Source organism: Trachurus japonicus, chromosome 4, assembly GCF_045865225.1.
Source record: "Trachurus japonicus isolate A0001 chromosome 4, Traja_1.0".
Lineage (NCBI taxonomy): Eukaryota > Metazoa > Chordata > Actinopteri > Carangiformes > Carangidae > Trachurus > Trachurus japonicus.
In genome coordinates, this window is record NC_140910.1 from 32,519,991 (window position 1) to 32,539,606 (window position 19,616).

At 43.9% G+C, this 19,616-nt stretch overlaps 3 protein-coding genes across 3 annotated transcripts; all 3 read left to right on the forward strand.

The window, feature by feature from the left end:
* Positions 1-3,650: 3,650 nt before the first annotated feature.
* LOC146989273 (E3 ubiquitin-protein ligase TRIM39-like) lies at positions 3,651-12,139 on the forward strand. Its single transcript, XM_085775473.1, has 2 exons — positions 3,651-4,794; positions 11,582-12,139. Exons 1-2 carry the CDS (start codon positions 3,651-3,653, stop codon positions 11,833-11,835), a joined length of 1,398 nt encoding a protein of 465 aa, XP_085631599.1. The 3' UTR covers positions 11,836-12,139.
* On the forward strand, positions 5,712-7,682 carry LOC146989274 (nuclear factor 7, brain-like). The gene is made up of 2 exons (XM_085775298.1): positions 5,712-5,717; positions 6,488-7,682. The coding sequence occupies exons 1-2, from the start codon at positions 5,712-5,714 to the stop codon at positions 7,664-7,666; spliced, it is 1,185 nt and encodes a 394-aa protein (XP_085631424.1). The 3' UTR covers positions 7,667-7,682.
* On the forward strand, positions 10,930-11,692 carry LOC146989275 (E3 ubiquitin-protein ligase TRIM35-like). The gene has a single exon (XM_085775474.1). The coding sequence runs from the start codon at positions 11,005-11,007 to the stop codon at positions 11,512-11,514; it is 510 nt and encodes a 169-aa protein (XP_085631600.1). The 5' UTR covers positions 10,930-11,004; the 3' UTR covers positions 11,515-11,692.
* Positions 12,140-19,616: the final 7,477 nt, after the last annotated feature.

Below are 19,616 nucleotides of genomic sequence, written 5' to 3' on the forward strand. Positions count from 1 at the left end.
ACGTTAAATATGTAAAGTATTTTTTATAACCTTTTGTATATACATACAGCTCTGGAAAATATTAAAGGGATAGTTACCCAAAATTCAAATCTCACTCATTATCTACTCACCCTCATGTGGACTAAGGGTTGGGAGAAGTTTCAGTCCTCCGTGGCTTCTCTGAGTTACAGCGGGGCTCCGTGCAGCACTGCATGTCCATATGACGGTTGAGAACGGAGCTCACTTTTCTTTGTCCAAAAAGACACACCAAAAAACATCCAAATACCTCCATAGTGCTCGTCTGTAATGTCCCTCTTGTATTGAAGCCCGAACATGAGAAACTGTTCAGAAAAAAATTAAATAAGTCTATATTTTAAGCTTGTTTGTAGCGGGAGCTCCCAGCACTGCTCTTCCTGGTCTGTCCAAATCTCGCGTTTGCACCGGTGTCAATGCAAATCGCTCGAGACACTGCTGCTTCAACCTGCCGACACTCCACACACTGAAGGTGAGTTTGACTAAAACCTGGACTCAGAGAGAATGATCCAAGATGTATTAACGTGTCAGTTCATCACAACAGCTGAATGTTCCTGTTTTTCATTAAAGGGACAACGAGGAGTTTTGGAAAAGCGAAGCGTTTTCACACTACATTTATGAGCCTCCGCACCGTGAAATTCTTTGACCGGCGCAAGACAGACTCATGTTTTCATTCATCAAGAATTAAAGTCAGAGGTTGGAAGACGATCACATACCGTCGTAGTTCCCACCATAAACGGCGATTCGGAGGCGTTATTCTCATGACTCGCCACGAAACCGAAAGTAAAGAAACGCTGGTCGGCTCGCCCACATTTCCACCACCACTAATAATAACAAAATAACCATAGAGACAAAATGATATATTTATCAAAAATGGGCCCATTAACAAGTGGTAGCGTAGATTCATCCACATTAAGGCCTAGTCCACACGAACACGGGTATTTTTGAAACCGAACTTTTATGGACCCCGGTTAAAAATTTTTTTGCGTCCACACCACCGGTGTGATAAAAAATAACCTAATATGAGACTTTTTTATTGTCGCAGAATTTTTCGTTCTGCCGATGCAGAAACTCCTCGTTGTCCCTTTAACATAATAAAATGTTGTCTTGACTTGGATTCATATTCAGCTTCGCCTCCTGCATCTACACAACAATAAATGTTGTGAAGTAGTTTCAGTACAAGTTCCTCTAAACTGAGCTGGAATGAAAGTTCGTATTTAGTATAAATTTAGTTCCTTTAAGTAGTAACTGAAGCACATCCTGCAAACGTTTGATAAATGCTGCGTTTCTGTCGTCATGGTGTCTTGAACTCATTTCTTCACTGCAGGCCAAGGGCGCCGGAATGGGGGGGGCCAAGGGGCCATTGGCCCCCCCACTTTACGCCCCTGCCCTGCTCTACCGATCACTGATCACCATAGCCCGCTATCCCGGTTTCAATAATTCCCCCGGTCCCACCCACATCAAATGAAATAAACAAATAAAACATAGGCTAGAAGAATCTTTCATTTAAAATCAAATCTAATGCTACTCTGTCTGTAGTGCAGCCCAGTAGCTAAATAGTCCCAATTCAAGTCTCTCCGGCCATATGGTGCCCACGTGAATGCACAGCTGAACGAAGCTTCTCCGGCTTCCGTCGTCCTCCCTCCGCTTATTAGTCACCTTCACCTTCGTCACCTTCTCATCCTGTAGGCTTCATCCACAAACACTGTGGACCAAGTCAAAGTCCTTCCTAATTAATCAATATTAGAACGTCTCGCCTCTGACCAAGTGCACCATCTCAGGAAGTGCAACTTCTGCTCTGCCGGTGAGCGAAGGGAAGTTTACTTTGAAAAAATGCGAGGAAAAGATTAATTAACCTGACATGTTAATAGCCTAGTTCAGCTTGGTGATATGCCTTTAGTTATTATCAATTCCAGGTGTTTTACAGTTGTTACAGTCGTTTCACCTGGAGATGACGTACATGCCAGGTGATGAACCGGACTACAGCGGCAAGAGATTTATGACGTTACGTACAGTAATTCAATAATCAATATTAACTAGGGCGAGTATGGTGTCTGCTTATTTCCAGCATGTCACTGTCTGTTTACAAAATCACCATCTAGTTTATTCCTAAAGTTTGTGAAGTGTGTGTGGAGCGGTCAAGCGGACCTGCTGACAGATGTGCAGCTGACAGCCATGACATCACCAAACCTGAGCCACCAGCTGATCCTCCCTCGCGCACGTCCTGAGGACGGGACAAAGTCTCCTGGATATTATTTTTTCTTTTCCTTTATTCATTTCTAACTGGCTCGTTTTGCCAGTAAAAACCATAACTTGTGAGAAAAAGAAGAGACGCAGAAAACAACAAAATGGAAACATTGTAATAACTCCTGTGGCCACAGCTGGCCCGAGTGGTCTATAACAGCTGTCTTTATGAAGCGAGCACAGTCACGGACTGAGACAAAGTTATTTAGCTACATAAAGTCCAAACGTCTGTCTAAGCAGACGTTGACCTTAAGCATTGTTCCTATTATTAAAACATGAATGACAAGAATAAGAGGTGAAAAGTAGCCGCTGCAGACTGATGCGCCACAGACCTGAGTGCTCATAAACTGTTACTTCTGCTTTTACAAAGGCTGATTTTCTGCTTGATCCATGATGATTAATTTACCTACAGAAAAACTAAATGCATGGTAAAAGTAACATTACTAATATTTTAGAGATCTCAAATTCACAAATGATGTTTTCTATTATTAAAATTCTGATTAAAAATTGGGTCAGGTCGGACCACGGGCTTCTTTTATTTTTTTATTTTTGCCGTGGTCCAGCTGAGAGATGCTCGTGAGTCCGGCTGCATCAGGTCCAGGCTTCAACACCTGGATCGGACCGGGTCGGGTCGTTGAGAACCTAGCAGTTTATAGAAACTGCTCAAACGGGCTTTAAGAGGTGTATTCACAACATTTTATTTACTTAAACCTGCAGCCAGACCAGCACAGGAGACCGGAGTATAGGGCTTTCTTTTTTTTCTCTTCTTTTTTTTGAGAAGTTACGGTAGGCATGACGGTCTGGGAGATGCTGGCGGAGGGGGATTACGCATGCATTGTGCTGGTATTACGCATCACGACCGGACACTACAAATGACTATTGCACCGACAGTGAGTGTGTAAATCTATGCCCCGTAACAACCCAACCTCCATGGCCCCCCCACCTCTAAAATGAATCAGGCGCCGCTGCTGCAGGCCTGTGTTTGAAGTTCTCTACTAATGAATTAAGACTCTTTAGACGTGAAATGATCCACAAACAGAAACTAAACAGAGCTGCTGCATCATCCTGCTGAACTTTCAGTGTGACAAAGCTTCGCCCCCTCACATGACTCATAGAACAGGAATCTGCTGCACTTCCTCTTCAGCCCCAGAGACGCAGACTGAACAAGAGACGATCAGATTCAGCTTCAGACCAAACCAACAACTTCCTGTGAGTGAGTCCAGCTACAACACTGCTGCTTCAACCTGCTGACACTCCACACACTGAAGGTGAGTTTGACTAAAACCTGGACTCAGAGTCACAGTAAACTTCAGTCAAGTCAGTAGAGGAGGGAGGGGAGCCATGACTGACTCTACTTTCTGTCTGCTGTGTTTTCAGCTTCACTCACAGACTCAATGGCTTCCAGACTAGAGGAGGATTTCTACTGTCCGGTCTGTATGGAGGTCTTCAGAGATCCTGTTGTTCTGTCCTGCAGCCACAGCTTCTGTAAAGACTGTCTGAAGAGCTGGTGGAAGGAGAAACAAGATCAACTGTGTCCAGTTTGTAAGAGAAGATCTTCAAAGGAACATCCACCTTGTAACTTGGTGTTGAAGAACCTATGTGAGAGCTTCTTACAGCAGAGAGAGCAGAGATCTTCAGAGGCTCTCTGCAGTCTGCACTCTGAGAAACTCAAACTCTTCTGTCTGGACCATCAGCAGCCAGTGTGTCTCATCTGTCTCCATTCAGAAACACACAAAAACCACATATTCAAACCCATCGATGAAGCTGCTTCTAAACTCAAGAAGGAACTTGAGGAAACTCTGGAGCCCTTAAAGGAGAAGTTAAAGGGTTTTGAAGAAGTTCAAGTGGAGTTTGGTCAAACAGCAGAACACATTAAGGTCCAGGCCCGACACACAGAGAGGCAGATTAAGGAGCAGTTTAAGAAGCTTCACCAGTTTCTAGAAGAGGAAGAGGAGGCCAGGATGGCTGCACTGAGGGAGGAAGAGGAGCAGAAGAGTCAGAGGATGAAGGAGAAGATGGAGGCTCTGAGCAGAGAGATAGCAGCTCTTTCACACACAGTCAGAGCCACAGAGGACGAGCTGAGAGCTGAAGACGTCTCATTCCTGCTCAACTACAAGGCTGCAGTGGAAAGAGTCCAGCAGCGCCCCCTGCTGGAGGATCCACAGCTGGACTCAGGAGCTCTGATAGACCAGGCCAAACACCTGGGCAACCTGACCTTCAACATCTGGAACAAGATGAAGGACATGGTCTCCTACAGTCCTGTGGTTCTGGACCCAAACACTGCTCATCCAAGACTCATCCTGTCTGAAGATCTGACCAGTGTGAGAAGAGGACACGAACAGCAGCTTCCTGACAACCCAGAGAGGATTGATACTTACTGCTGTGTCCTGGGCTCTGAGGGTTTTAACTCAGGGACTCACAGCTGGGATGTCAAGGTTGGAGACAATACATGGTGGGGACTGGGTGTGTTACCAGAGTCTGTGCAGAGGAAGGGAGATGAGATACTATCTGGATTATGGGGAATAGGGTTCTATGAAGGTGGATATGGAGTAGTTTCACCACCAGGTCTAGGCATTGTTCTCCCAGTGCAGAAGAAGCTCCAGAGGATCAGAGTGAATCTGGACTTGAACAGAGGAAAACTGTCGTTCTCTGATCCTGATAATAACACACACATACACACCTTCACACACACTTTCACACAGAAGATGTTTCCATACATTTACACTATTGATAAACTCCCAGTGAAGCTGTTACCAGTGAAGGTGTCAGTGACAGTGGAGCAGAGCAGTTAGAGATAAAGAGGACGATCATATTTATCATGTTATTTAAAGGGAAAAGTCAGTTAAGAGCCGCAACAACTAATCAATTAATCAAACAAAAATCGATTATTAAATGAATTGTTTGAATAGTTGTATAAGAAAAAAAAGTCAAAATTCTCTGATTGCAGCTTCTTAAATGTGAATATTTCTGGTTCCTTTGTTCCTTTATGACAATAAACTGAGTTTCTCTTTGGTTTGTGGACAAAACAAGACATTTTAGGACGTTGTCTGGTGGTTTGGGAAACACTGGTTGATATTTTTCAATATTTTTTAATATTTTGTTGACCAAACAACTAATGGATTAATCGTTTAAATAATCCACAGATTAATTGATAATGACAATAATCGTTAGTTGCAGCCCTAAATTTAACCTGTTAAACTGCACTTGTCCTCCTGTTGTCTCATTATTACACTTGTCCTTTTTTTTCCCTTTTTTTTTACGACTTTTCATGTGTAAAATATTTTCTCTCTTTTTTAAATTTTACAACATCTGAATGTTCACTTGTTCCTGTTTTTCATCAACATAATAAAATGTCTACTTTGACTTGGATTCATATTCAGCTTCGTCTCCTGCAGCTACACAACAATAAATGTTGTGGAGTAGTTTCAGTACAAGTTCCTCTAAACAGAGCTGGAATGAAAGTTCGTATTTAGTATAAATTTAGTTCCTTTAAGTTGTAACTGAAGCACATCCTGCAAAAGTTAAATAAATGCTGCGTTTCTGTCGTCATGGTGTCTTGAACTCATTTCTTCACTGCAGTGTTTCCAACTTCTCCTGTGTTTGAAGTTCTCCACTAATGAATTAAGACTCTTTAGACATGAAATGATCTACAAACAGAAACTAAACAGCGCTGCTGCATCATCCTGCTGAACTTTCAGTGTGACAAAGCTCCGCCCTCTCACATGACTGATAAACCATGAAACTGCTGCAGTTCCTCTTCAGTCCCAGAGCCGCAGACTGAAGAAGAGACGATCAGATTCAGCTTCGGACCAAACCAACAACTTCTTGTGAGTGAGTCCAGCTACAACACTGCTGCTTCAACCTGCTGACACTCCACACACTGAAGGTGAGTTTGACTAAAACCTGGAGTCACAGTAAACTTCAGTCAAGTCAGTAGAGGAGGGAGGGGAGCCATGACTGACTCTATTTCCTGTCTGCTGTGTTTTCAGCTTCACTCACAGACTAAATGGCTTCCAGATTAGAGGAGGATCTCTGCTGTCCGGTCTGTACGGAGGTCTTCAGACATCCTGTTGTTCTGACCTGTAGCCACAGCTTCTGTAAAGACTGTCTGAAGAGATGGTGGAAGGAGAAACAAGATCAACTGTGTCCAGTTTGTAAAAGAAGATATTCAAAGGAAGAACCACCTCTTAGTCTGGTGTTGAAGAACCTGTGTGAGAGCTTCTTACAGCAGAGAGAGCAGAGATCTTCAGAGGCTCTCTGCAGTCTGCACTCTGAGAAACTCAAACTCTTCTGTCTGGACCATCAGCAGCCAGTGTGTCACATCTGTCTCCATTCAGACACACACAAAAACCACATATTCAAACCCATCGATGAAGCTGCTTCTAAACTCAAGAAGGAACTTGAGGAAACTCTGGAGCCCTTAAAGGAGAAGTTAAAGGGTTTTGAAGAAGTTCAAGTGAAGCTTGATCAAACAGCAGAACACATTAAGGTCCAGGCCCGACACACAGAGAGGCAGATTAAGGAGCAGTTTAAGAAGCTTCACCAGTTTCTAGAAGAGGAAGAGGAGGCCAGGATGGCTGCACTGAGGGAGGAAGAGGAGCAGAAGAGTCAGAGGATGAAGGAGAAGATGGAGGCTCTGAGCAGAGAGATAGCAGCTCTTTCACACACAGTCAGAGCCACAGAGGACGAGCTGAGAGCTGAAGACGTCTCATTCCTGCTCAACTACAAGGCTGCAGTGGAAAGAGTCCAGCAGCGCCCCCTGCTGGAGGATCCACAGCTGGACTCAGGAGCTCTGATAGACCAGGCCAAACACCTGGGCAACCTGACCTTCAACATCTGGAACAAGATGAAGGACATGGTCTCCTACAGTCCTGTGGTTCTGGACCCAAACACTGCTCATCCAGATCTCATCCTGTCTGAAGATCTGACCAGTGTGAGAGATGGAGGAGATGAACAGTCTCAGCTTCCTGACAATCTAGAGAGGTTTGATGAATACTCCTCTGTCCTGGGCTCTGAGGGTTTTAACTCAGGGACTCACAGCTGGGATGTCGAGGTTGGAGACAGTACATGGTGGATACTGGGTGTGTTAACAGAGTCTGTGCAGAGGAAGGGAGATGAGATACACTCTGGATTATGGGGAATATGGTTCTATGAAGATAAATACTATGCACATTCACCATCAGCTTCATTCACTGATCTCCCAGAGCAGAAGAAGCTCCAGAGGATCAGAGTGAATCTGGACTTGAACGGAGGAAAACTGTCATTCTCTGATCCTGATACTAACACACACATACACACCTTCACACACACTTTCACTCAGAAGATGTTTCCATTCATTAACACTGGTAGAAACCTCCCAGTGAAGCTGTTACCAGTGAATGTGTCAGTGACAGTGGAACAGAGCAGTTAGAGATAAAGAGGACGATCATATTTATCATGTTGTTTAAAGGGAAAAGTCAGTGAATTTAACTAGAGCCGCAACAACTACCTGTAATCAATTAATCAAACAATAATCGATTATTAAATTAATTGTTTAAATAGTAATAGTAATAAACTAATGGATTAATCATTTAAATAATCGACAGATTAATTGATAATGACAATAATTGTTAGTTGCAGCCCTAGATGTAACCTGTTAAACTGCACTTGTCCTCCTGCTGTCTCATTATTACACTTTTCCTTTTTATTTTTAATTTTTTTTTTAATTTTTACAACATTTCATGTGTAAAATATTTTCTCTCTTTTTTAAAATATACAAGTCATTTCACATTACGTATGTTGTTATGACTGTGTGTGGCGTGATGAGCAGAAAATGTAATTTATTAATTAATATAATAATTAATTTCAATCAACATTTGATTAGTTTATCATTGATTAATCTTTATTTTAAGTTCTTCTCCAGATCAATTTGTTTTTTGTTTGTTTTGATTTCTGCCAATAAACAATACTTTTAAAGAATTGTTGTCAGTAGTTTATAGAATAAAACAAGTGGTCTCTAAATTTTTTCCAGAGCTGTATGTATATGTGTGTATATGTAAATATAAGGTAAAAATACCTTCATTACCTTACCTAAAATAAGGTAAGGTATTTATTATTAAACACACACATTATATTATGTGTGTGTGTGTGTGTGTGTGTGTGTGTGTGTGTGTGTGTGTGTATGTGTGTGTGTATTTAATTAAATTTGGAGCACATTTAACGTTTTCATAGCTTTTATGTTACAAGAGGTAGATAGAGTTTTAATGTAGAACTCCATCTCCTTTATAAAAAGTATATGTCACACTCTGACCTGAGTGAAGGTAGTTTGGCCGAAAGGCTGCCTGAAAAAGTCAATGGCCGGTAGCGAGACAAAGTCGGTTTGGTGCAAAAAGAAGAGTTTTTTTTATAGTCCTTTGAGACAAATCAAAATAAGCAAACATTCAGCAGTGTTGATCCACGACAAAGCCCTGTGATCGGTTTCCACATCAAACTCCCTTCCAAGGAGATAATAACGCAGACTCTCTAAAGCCCATAATGACCAAGGCCTCCTTTTCAATTGTGGAATACCTGGTCTCCTGAGGTTCCAACTTACGGCTGAGATACAGCACCGGTCTCTCCTCCCCCTCGTCCCCTTGTGTCAACACAGCTCCAATGCCTGTTTCTGAGGCATCCACCCGGACCAGGAAGCGCTTCTGGAAATCAGGACTACAGAGAACAGGAGAGGAACACATGGCATTCTTGAGAGCAGAAAAGGACTGTTCACATTCTGGGGACCATCGAGTAGTGAGGGATGAAATTGGAATACCACCCGACAAGGCCTACAAATGACCTCACCTGCTTCTTGGTGTGTGGGCGCTGGGCATGACGGATTGCTTCAACTTTGTCCACTAGGGGGCGGATATGACCTCCTCCAAGCTGGAACCCCAGATATTGGACCTCCCTCTTGACCCACTCACACTTCTGAGCATTCAGGGTCAGGCCTGCCCTCTCGATGCGGCTCAGGACCTGTCTCAGATGATGGAGATGGTCCTCCCAGGAATGGCTAAAGATGACAACGTCATCCAGGTAAGCAGCACTGAAGGATTCAAGGCCCGTGAGAACAGCATCCATCAACCTTTGAAAGGTCGTCGGCGCTCCATCCAGTCCAAACGGCATTACTGTGAACTGGTACAGTCCTGTTGGTGTACGGAAAGCGGTGTACCTCTTTGATATCTCCTCCAGTGGAATCTGCCAATACCCCTTGCAAAGGTCCAGCGTGGTGATGTAGGTGGCAGTCCCAACACTTTCCACCAGATCATCTATGCGAGGCATGGGGTAGGCGTCAAAGCAGGAGACTGCATTAACCTTCCGGAAGTCAACACAGGGCCGTTGTGAGCCGTCCTTCTTCGGCACCATTACCAGGGGACTGGACCACTCACTCTCAGATGGCTCTATCACCTCGAGGTCAAGCATTTTCTGGACCTCATCCTTCAGAGACCCCACCACCCGTTCCGGGATGCGGTATGGCATCTGACGAATGGGAGGAGTATCTGCCTTTTGGAGTTGGATGGTGTGCTGGATTCGTGTCGTCCGCCCTGGACCACCTCGGAATAGCTCCGGCACCTCCTGAAACGGCCTCTGCAACTCTTGTTGGTGTTGTAGGGGCAGGTGCTCCGGATGAGGGGTTTTGGGCTGGAGGAGTTGTTGCAGGTTAGAGCTGGACTCACCATCTTCCTCCTTACCCTGGCGCACCAGTAACACCTTGGCAGGCTCATGCTCTTTCCACTCTTTGAGCAGGTTGATGTGGTAGACCTGGGACGGTTTCCCCTTGTCTGGGTGAGCCACCTCGTACGTCACTGGTCCCATCCTCTTCAGCACCTCATAAGGCCCCTGCCATTTGGCTAGCAATTTGTTGCTGCTGGTTGGCAGTAGAATCAGGACCCGCTGACCTGGAATCAGCTCCCTCTGCCGAGCCCACTTGTCATATCAGCACTTCTGGTCCCGCTGCGCCCTCTCCAGGTGGACTTGGGCCTCCTCATGGTACCTCTCGAGGCGTTCGCGCATTTGGAGGACGTAGGTCGGGATACCTTCAGGTGCCGGCTTCATGGTCGCCTCCCATTCTTTCCTCAGGAGATCCAGTGGTCCCTGTACCGGCCATCCACCTGCAGTGGAAACTGACTCTACTTCCTGTCTGCTGTGTTTTCAGCTTCACTCACAGACTAAATGGCTTCCAGATTAGAGGAGGATCTCTGCTGTCCGGTCTGTACGGAGGTCTTCAGACATCCTGTTGTTCTGACCTGTAGCCACAGCTTCTGTAAAGACTGTCTGAAGAGCTGGTGGAAGGAGAAACAAGATCAACTGTGTCCAGTTTGTAAGAGAAGATATTCAAAGGAAGAACCACCTCTTAGTCTGGCATTGAAGAACCTGTGTGAGAGCTTCTTACAGCAGAGAGAGCAGAGATCTTCAGAGGCTCTCTGCAGTCTGCACTCTGAGAAACTCAAACTCTTCTGTCTGGACCATCAGCAGCCAGTGTGTCACATCTGTCTCCATTCAGACACACACAAAAACCACATATTCAAACCCATCGATGAAGCTGCTTCTAAACTCAAGAAGGAACTTGAGGAAACTCTGGAGCCCTTAAAGGAGAAGTTAAAGGGTTTTGAAGAAGTTCAAGTGAAGCTTGATCAAACAGCAGAACACATTAAGGACCAGGCCCGACACACAGAGAGGCAGATTAAGGAGCAGTTTAAGAAGCTTCACCAGTTTCTAGAAGAGGAAGAGGAGGCCAGGATGGCTGCACTGAGGGAGGAAGAGGAGCAGAAGAGTCAGAGGATGAAGGAGAAGATGGAGGCTCTGAGCAGAGAGATAGCAGCTCTTTCACACACAGTCAGAGCCACAGAGGACGAGCTGAGAGCTGAAGACGTCTCATTCCTGCTCAACTACAAGGCTGCAGTGGAAAGAGTCCAGCAGCGCCCCCTGCTGGAGGATCCACAGCTGGACTCAGGAGCTCTGATAGACCAGGCCAAACACCTGGGCAACCTGACCTTCAACATCTGGAACAAGATGAAGGACATGGTCTCCTACAGTCCTGTGGTTCTGGACCCAAACACTGCTCATCCAGAACTCATCCTGTCTGAAGATCTGACCAGTGTGAGAGATGGAGTCAAACAGCATCTTCCTGACAATCCAGAGAGGAATGATACTTACTGCTCTGTCCTGGGCTCTGAGGGTTTTAACTCAGGGACTCACAGCTGGGATGTCCAGGTTGGAGACAGTACAAACTGGGGACTGGGTGTGTGAACAGAGTCTGTGCAGAGGAAGGGATTCGACATATGGTCTGGATTATGGGGAATGTGGTTCTATGAAGGTAAATACGGAGCATTTTCACCATCGGCTCCAGACATTGATCTCCCAGTGCAGAAGAAGTTCCAGAGGATCAGAGTGAATCTGGACTTGAACAGAGGAAAACTGTCGTTCTCTGATCCTGATACTAACACACACATACACACCTTCACACACACTTTCACTCAGAAGATGTTCCCATACATTTACACTGCTAGAAACCTCCCAGTGAAGCTGTTACCAGTGAATGTGTCAGTGACAGTGGAGCAGAGCAGTTAGAGATAAAGAGGATGATCATATTTATAATGTTGTTTATTTCTTAAAGGGAAAAGTCAGTGAATTGAACCTGTTAAACTTCACCTGTCCTCCTGCTGCCTCGTTATTACACTTTTCCTTTTTATCTGCTTTTCATTTGTTAAAATATTTTCACTCTTATCACTCAATTACTGAACATTTGATTCTTCTTCTCTCGAAGATCTGGAGTTCTTCTCCAGATGAAAAAATGTCGAACATGAAAAGTTGAAAAGTGATTCTTGTTTAATTACATATGTAAAAAGTTTGTATCTGTTCATATGAAATGATCTAAAATGTATGAACGTGTCAGTTCATCACAAAAGCTGAATGTATTTTTCCTGTTTATCATCAACATAATAAAATGTTGTCTTGACTTGGATTCATATTCAGCTTCGTCTTTAACGTCTCCTGCATCTACACAACATCCCATTCTCTTTATAATTAGCAGCAGAGGTGGAGGAAGTGTTGAGATGAAGTACTGACACCACACTGTGTACAAGTACTCTGCACAGGTACAAGTACTGCACTTAAACAGTTGCTCCCTTCCACACAAAGAATCAAGAAATTCACACCCAGGTTTTTCTAACAGGTAAAGCAGCTTCTGACCACAATTATGTCAAGTTTCAAAGCTGTCAGAGCTTGTGTTATTAATCTACATGAGTTTATATGTCTTACTGTAACTCCGACACATGGTATGACAAGGAAAGTGTACAGTAGATAACCTTTGTTTCTTACATCTCTATGCACAACAGTAAATTATTTGTTTATTTAAAAAAACACATAAAAAGACCCTTTTTAAAACGAGGCACATACCTAGAACTGCTCCTTTACATTAATCTGGACTAACCTGTTCAACATTCAGTCACATTTCAAAGCTCCGCCCCCTCACATGACTCACCTCAGATAAACCCAATTAGTTATTAACTCTGAGAACAAAGTCCCAGGAGCAACTTTATTGGACTCTGTCAGTCCCAGAGACGCAGACTGAAGAAGAGACGATCAGATTCAGCTTCAGACCAAACCAACAACTTCCTGTGAGTGAGTCCAGCTACATGCTTCAACCTGCTGACACTCCACACACTGAAGGTGAGTTTGACTAAAACCTGGTGTAACGGCAATCTTTCTTCCTCAGCCTACTCTGCTTTACTGCTACTATTAAGCAGTCTTCTTGGCAATAAGCTTGACACAAAAAATAATCTTCCAAGGCAATAACTCCGTTCAAAAAATAACTTTACTTAAAAAGCAAAAAAACAAAGTTACAAGATTCGCTCTGAGGTATTGTCAAAAAACTGTCTTGCTCCTTAGGCTGCTTAACCTGGTCTGAGAGCTAAGCTACTGTGATGTCATCAGCAGCATAATTAAAGGAGCAGTTCCACATTTTAAAGGAAAACTACTAACTATTGTAAGCAATACAATATGGCTCTTACATTTCCAGCCCCTAATTGCTTATGCTAAATGCAGAACAATTACCAAACATTTTCAAACATGTGAGCCATGTAACATTCAACATAGTAAACCATAATACACAAAAGATGAACAACTTTATACATTAACTCTCATTAGCGCTCTTCACTCAAATAATTCACACTGCATGTTTTAGCAGGCATAGCTTGGTTATAGGTCTGTCCAGTACGTTAGTCTTAGTCTGCACACTAACTCGCCTCACTGTACCACTGGAGTCAGGTAATGTCTTTATTACTCAACCCATATTCCAGGAGTTGCGAGGGGCAGATTCATCTATTATCAGTACAACATCTCCTGGTGAGAAGTTCCTCTGTGGTGTGAGCCACTTTTGTCTCTCTTGAAGGAGTGGCAAGTATTCTCTCGTCCATCTAGTCCAAAACAGATCAGCTATGTACTGTATCTGCTTCCATCGCCGACGTGCGTACTGATCATCTTGGTCAAAGACTCCTGGTGGAATGTTGGGTTGTGTCTTCATAAGCAACAAGTGATTGGGAGTTAGAGCTTCAACATCACCAGGGTCGTCTGATGGGAGTGTTATCGGTCTGTTATTGATGATGGCCTCGACTTCACACATGATGGTTTGGAGTCCTTCATCATCTAGTGATTGTTGTTGTAGCACAGAGTTTAAGACCTTTCTTACAGTACGGATTTGTCTTTCCCATACGCCACCTTGGTGGGAGGCTGCTGGGGTGTTGAAAATCCACTTGATCCCTTTTTCTGTCATAGTGTTCTGTACTTTCGTCTGATTCAGGTTTTCCAATGCTTTGCGCAGCTCTTTTTCTGCTGCAACAAAATTTGTTCCATTGTCTGAGCGTAAAACTTTTACTTGTCCTCTTCTACAAATGAACCGACGTATGGCGTTAATGCAGGAATCTGTATCCAGGCTGTGAGCTATCTCAATGTGAACAGCTCTCACAGTGAGACAAGTGAAAATTACGCCGTACCGTTTGACAAGGCTCCTTCCACGTTTGACCTCAAATGGCCCGAAGAAGTCAACCCCCACGTTAGTAAAGGGTGGTAGATCTGGCAGTAGCCTGTCTTCAGGCAGATCTGCCATCTTTTGTTTTCCAGCTTTAGCATGAAGTCTTCTGCACACAGTGCACTTTGAGATAATCCTCCTTACAGCTGAGTTAGCTTGAGGGATCCAATACTTTTGTCACAGCGTTGCCAGCATGTAGTTGCGACCACAATGTCCCACCTCTTGGTGAATGTGTTGCAGTATGAGGTTGGCTATAGGTGAATTTTTAGAGAGGATGGCTGGGTGTTTAGCCTCTTGTGGCATTGCAGCTTTATGAAGCCGGCCTCCAACTCTTAGTACATCATCCTGCAGCATGGGGTCAAGTTTGTAGATCTGGCTTTTTTTCTTGATGGGAGCATTTTCTTTAAGAGCACAGATTTCTTCTGTATAGTCTTGCAACTGACTTATCCGTATGAGCTCCACTTCTGCCTCGACCAGTTCTTCCAGTGACAACGGATGTTGTTGAATCGTTGATTTGAATTTCTTCATGTGCTGTTCAATAAGCTTGTTCTGTTTTTCAGAGTTGTTCTCAGATTGACTGATTGTAGTTTTGAGCTCCTTTCTCTTGTCTTTCAGTAGTAGTAGTATCTTCTTTAGTCTGAGAAACCATCCGACTGCTTTCTTTAGTCGTTGCCATGTCGAGTAGTAAGCGATGAGCTTGTTGAGAGCATCATAACTCTCTTGTGTGATGGTTATGGTCACTCTAGCACATGTTTTGATTTCCGGATCTTCTTCTGTGGTCAATTCTTTTTCATCCAATTGTTTTGGCCACTCACTTTTGGGCTTCAACAAGAAAGCTGGTCCATGTATCCAGACTTTGCTCTGCATGAACTTCTCCACTTTGACTCCTCGAGAGCCCTGATCCGCTGGATTTAGCGCTGAGTTGACATAATGCCACTGGGTAGGATGAGAATGATCCCTGATTGTCGTAACTCTGTTCGCTACAAACGTTTTGAAGCGAGCACTTTCATTTGTCAGATATCTGAGCACTGTAGTGCTATCGGTCCAGAAGACTGATTCCTGTAACGGGACTTTAAGTTCCTGTTTGAGCATTCTGTCCATTTTTACAGCAATGACTGCTGCTGTCAGTTCCAATCTCGGTATTGTGACATGTTTCAGTGGTGTTACTCTTGATTTTCCAATTAGGAGGGAACAGTGTTTTTTGTTCTCTCGGCTGGTAAGCAATAGGTAGGAGGCAGTAGCATATCCATCCTCGCTCGCATCAGCAAAGTGATGCAGCTGTGCTGATTGTGTGGATCCAAACTCTTCAGCTTTGATGCATCTGGGTATACTGAACTCTGCCAAACTCTCTAAGTCTGCCAACCATTCTTGCCACTTTTTTGCATGTCCACCTTCAATCTCTTCATCCCAACCATGTTTATTCTTACACAGGTCACGTAAGATGAGTTTTGCCGGTAAAATGAGCGGCGCTAAAAGACCAAGAGGGTCGAAGACAGAACTTACTGTGGATAAGATGCCACGTCTGGTGACAGGTTTGCTTTGCATGTTTATTTGAAATCTGAACCTGTCAGTCTCTGTGCACCATTGCACACCAAGTGCACGTTCCATTGGAAGTGTGTTGTGACTCAAGTCTAGGTCTTTCACTTCAGGTGCCTTTTCATCGTCGGGAATAGATAACAAGACTGTCTTGCTGTTACTCACCCACTTAGTGAGATGGAAACCTCCTCTAGAACATAAGGCTGTGAGCTCTTGCACAAGGCTGACTGCTTGGTCACTTGTTTCCACTGCCTTTAGGCAATCATCAACGTAAAAATGTCTTAACACAGTGTCAACTGCCTCTGCACTCATAATTTCTCTTGCATCTTCCGCAGTTCTTCTCAGAGCGTACGAAGCGCAACTGGGTGAAGATGTAGCACCAAAAAGGTGTACTTTCATCCTGAACTCTTCCACATCGCTGTTTAGATTGCCCTCCGGCCACCACAGGAACCTTAGCAGATCTGCGTCTTCCTCCGGGATCCTCACTTGATAGAACATAGACTCCACATCTGCCATCAGTGCCACTGGATGTTCCCTGAATCTTAATAGGACACCAGTGAGGTTGTTAGTGAGGTCTGGTCCCTGCAGCAATTGTTCATTTAGTGAGACACCTTGATATGTGGCCGTACAATCAAAAACTACTCTTATTTTCTTTTTCTTAGGGTGGTACACCCCGTGGTGGGGGATGTACCACACACGTCCATCACTGCGACTGATTTGTTCAGCTGGTATTTTCTCAGCGTAGCCTTTTTCAATGATGCTCTTCATGAATGATATGTAATCTTCATGGAAGTCTGGGTTTTTCTTTAACTTCCTCTTGAGATTGTCAGCCCGCTGCTGAGCCATGCAGCGGTTATTTGGCATCTTGACATTTTCATTCCTCAGGGGCAATCTCAGGCTATAATGTCCGTCAACCAACTTCGCTGAGCTTGTGACCAGGTGCATAAACCTGCGATCATCTTGAGACATTTCCTCTTTTTCTTCACAGCTTCGCTCTGGGAAATCTGTGTTGTACTGTTTCACTAACAGCTCTTCTATTTCCCTCACTAGAATGCGATTAGCTGTGTAGCTCTGCAGTTTACCATTGTCCATTTTTGGTTCGTGGTCTTTTCTAAGGGGTCCATTGATCACCCATCCTAGGGCGGTCTTGACTGCATATGGCCCTTCTCCTTCACTATTTATGATTTGCCATGGCTCTATGGCTTTTGGGACATTGGCACCGATAAGCATTCCCACTTTTGCTGTAATACGTGGCAGACGTACTTCTTTCAGATACTGCCATTGTGCAATATCGTCCTGTCGTGGTATGTTTTCCTCCTTCACTGGGATGTGGCTGTGTGTAAACACCTTTGGAAGTTCAATGTATGTGTTTTCTTCAAGACCACACACCTCAAGATCTGAAAGAACAACGCTCTTCATTAGTTTGTGACTATCAGAGTTGTCTTGAGCCATTGTGTCAAGAAGAAACTGGGTGTTCTTTCCTTTAAGATTCAGTTTCCTCTGAATGTCCTCAGTACAAAATGTCGCTGTGCTGCCAGGATCTATAAAGGCATATGTTTCCACGTATCTCTCACTTTTCCTGGACTTAAGTTTGACTGGTACCACAGCAAGCACACATTCTTCTTCCCCAGCCCCAGTGTTACCACATGACTCCTGACCCAATGACACATAGGCGCTAGAAACTATGTCGTTCTCAGTATTGTTTTCTTCCATCTTTTCTGAAGCACTATCGTCTTCTGTCTTTACATGGAGTATGTCTGGATGCAATCGAGAACAAATCTGACACTTGAGTCTCTTCTTGCAATTCTTACTAAGGTGCCCAAAGGTAAGACATCCAAAACATAGGCCCTTAGATTTCAGGAAGTCTATCCGTTCTGTGTTGGTCTGCTCTTTAATTTTATTGCAGACGGAAAGAGCATGATTCTTCTGGCAGAATAAGCAGGGTTTGTGAAAGGCTGTTACAACACCTTTTGCAGAGCTGCTTTTCTTTACAGTTGCCTCCATGGTTGTGTCCTGTACACCTGTAGCAAACATGCTCTCTCTTTGTCCAGATTTCCTGATGTTTCTCTCTTTTGTAGCCTTTTCTTTTCCTTTGAAGGATTGTGAACTCTCTATAACATCTCCAAAGAGAGGATCCATAGCTACCTTTGCTTGTTTGTCAATGAAGTCAACTAGGTGAGAGAACCTTGCTCGTCCTCTTCCTTCTTCATGGATCTCGAATGCGGTTGTTCTCCACTTCTCTCTCATCTTATAGGGAAGCTTTGAAATAACAACTCGCATATTCATGGGATTATCCATTTCTTCCATAAATTCAAGTCATCCATCGTGTTCCTGCATCCAATCAGGAAAAGAGCATAAGCATTCAATGCCTTACCATCTTCTGATTTGATCTGAGGCCATCTCAAGGCTTTATCCATGTAGGCGTTTGCTATCTTCAACTCATCACCGTATTGTTTCTTGAGTAACTTTCTGGCCTCATGGTAGCCTCTGTCAGAAGACATATGCTCACAGCTACGAACAAGTTCCTGCGGCTCCCCGCTGGTATACTGCTTTAAGTAATACAACTTGTCCTGGTAACTGTCTGTCTTGCTGTCCACAGCATGCTCAAAGGCTCTGACGAAGGATTTGTAAGTGAGAGGGTCACCTTTAAAAACGGGAATGCCTTTAGAGGGGAGATAAGACCTTGTTTGTTGTTTTACAAGCATCTCAGTAATTGCATTCTGCTTCTGCATTACCTCATACAGTCCTCTTCCACTGTCTGCCACCTGTGGGTTGCTATTGCCATGAGGTTTGTTCTGTTGTGTGTCTGGTGAAGACTGCGCCAACATACCAGGAATATATGCTGCTTGTCCTCCTGCAGCAACATTTGAGGAGGTTAGCATAGCACCATCACTCTGTTCTTTATGTTTAATTCGTGAACGCTTTCGTGATGCATCACTGTGAATACTTCCTTTCACACTTCCATATTCTTCAAACACCTTGAGTTTTGCGTCAGACTCTGCAATAGCTGTTTCCATCGCAAGCTGTTCCATTTTAGCTTTCAGCTGCAGCTCTTCCTTCTCCAGCGATTGTTTCCTTTGTAAGGCTGCTGCACGTGCCTTCAAGGTTGCATGCTCCATGGCTGCCTTCAGGGCTACTGACGTCCCACTATCTGTTGATGAAGAAATTGAGGATTTCTTTTTACTATGACGCCCTATTCCAGCTTGTGATATTGCTGTCCTCTGCTTTGACGTCATCCTGGCCAAGCTTCCCACTTACAACTTCATCTTCGTTATTTAATCTATTCCTCACTGCAGCACACCAGTTTTCAGTGTTCTCAACAAAGTCTCTCAAAGTGGTGGTTCTTGGTTCATACCAGTCATGTTGATCTCTTTGTCCCTCACCTTTATCCATTAGAGCAACAACTGCAGTGTTTATATCTTCAAACTCAATAAATGTTTCGTGAAAATTATCATGAAGCAATCCTTCCACTTCATCCACATTGGAGCCATCAAGCTTCAGGCTTTCAATATTTTTTATCATGCCTGTAAGCTGAGATAATTTTCCTCTTCTTGATCCTATAAGTCTGCTTATTTTGTCCTCTATTGCCCTTTCTGTGGGCTTTGGCGCCCTCTTGTGGTCAGAGTCTGCCATAGCCACAGCACAAACCACTTGACGTAGAATTCAGCTTAAAACATTCAGTTATCCAAGGAATCATTAATGTCCAACAGTATCTTCATATACACATCAGTATCCAACGACTAGCTGATCCAAATCCACTTCAATGAACTGCATTCATCATGTGCTG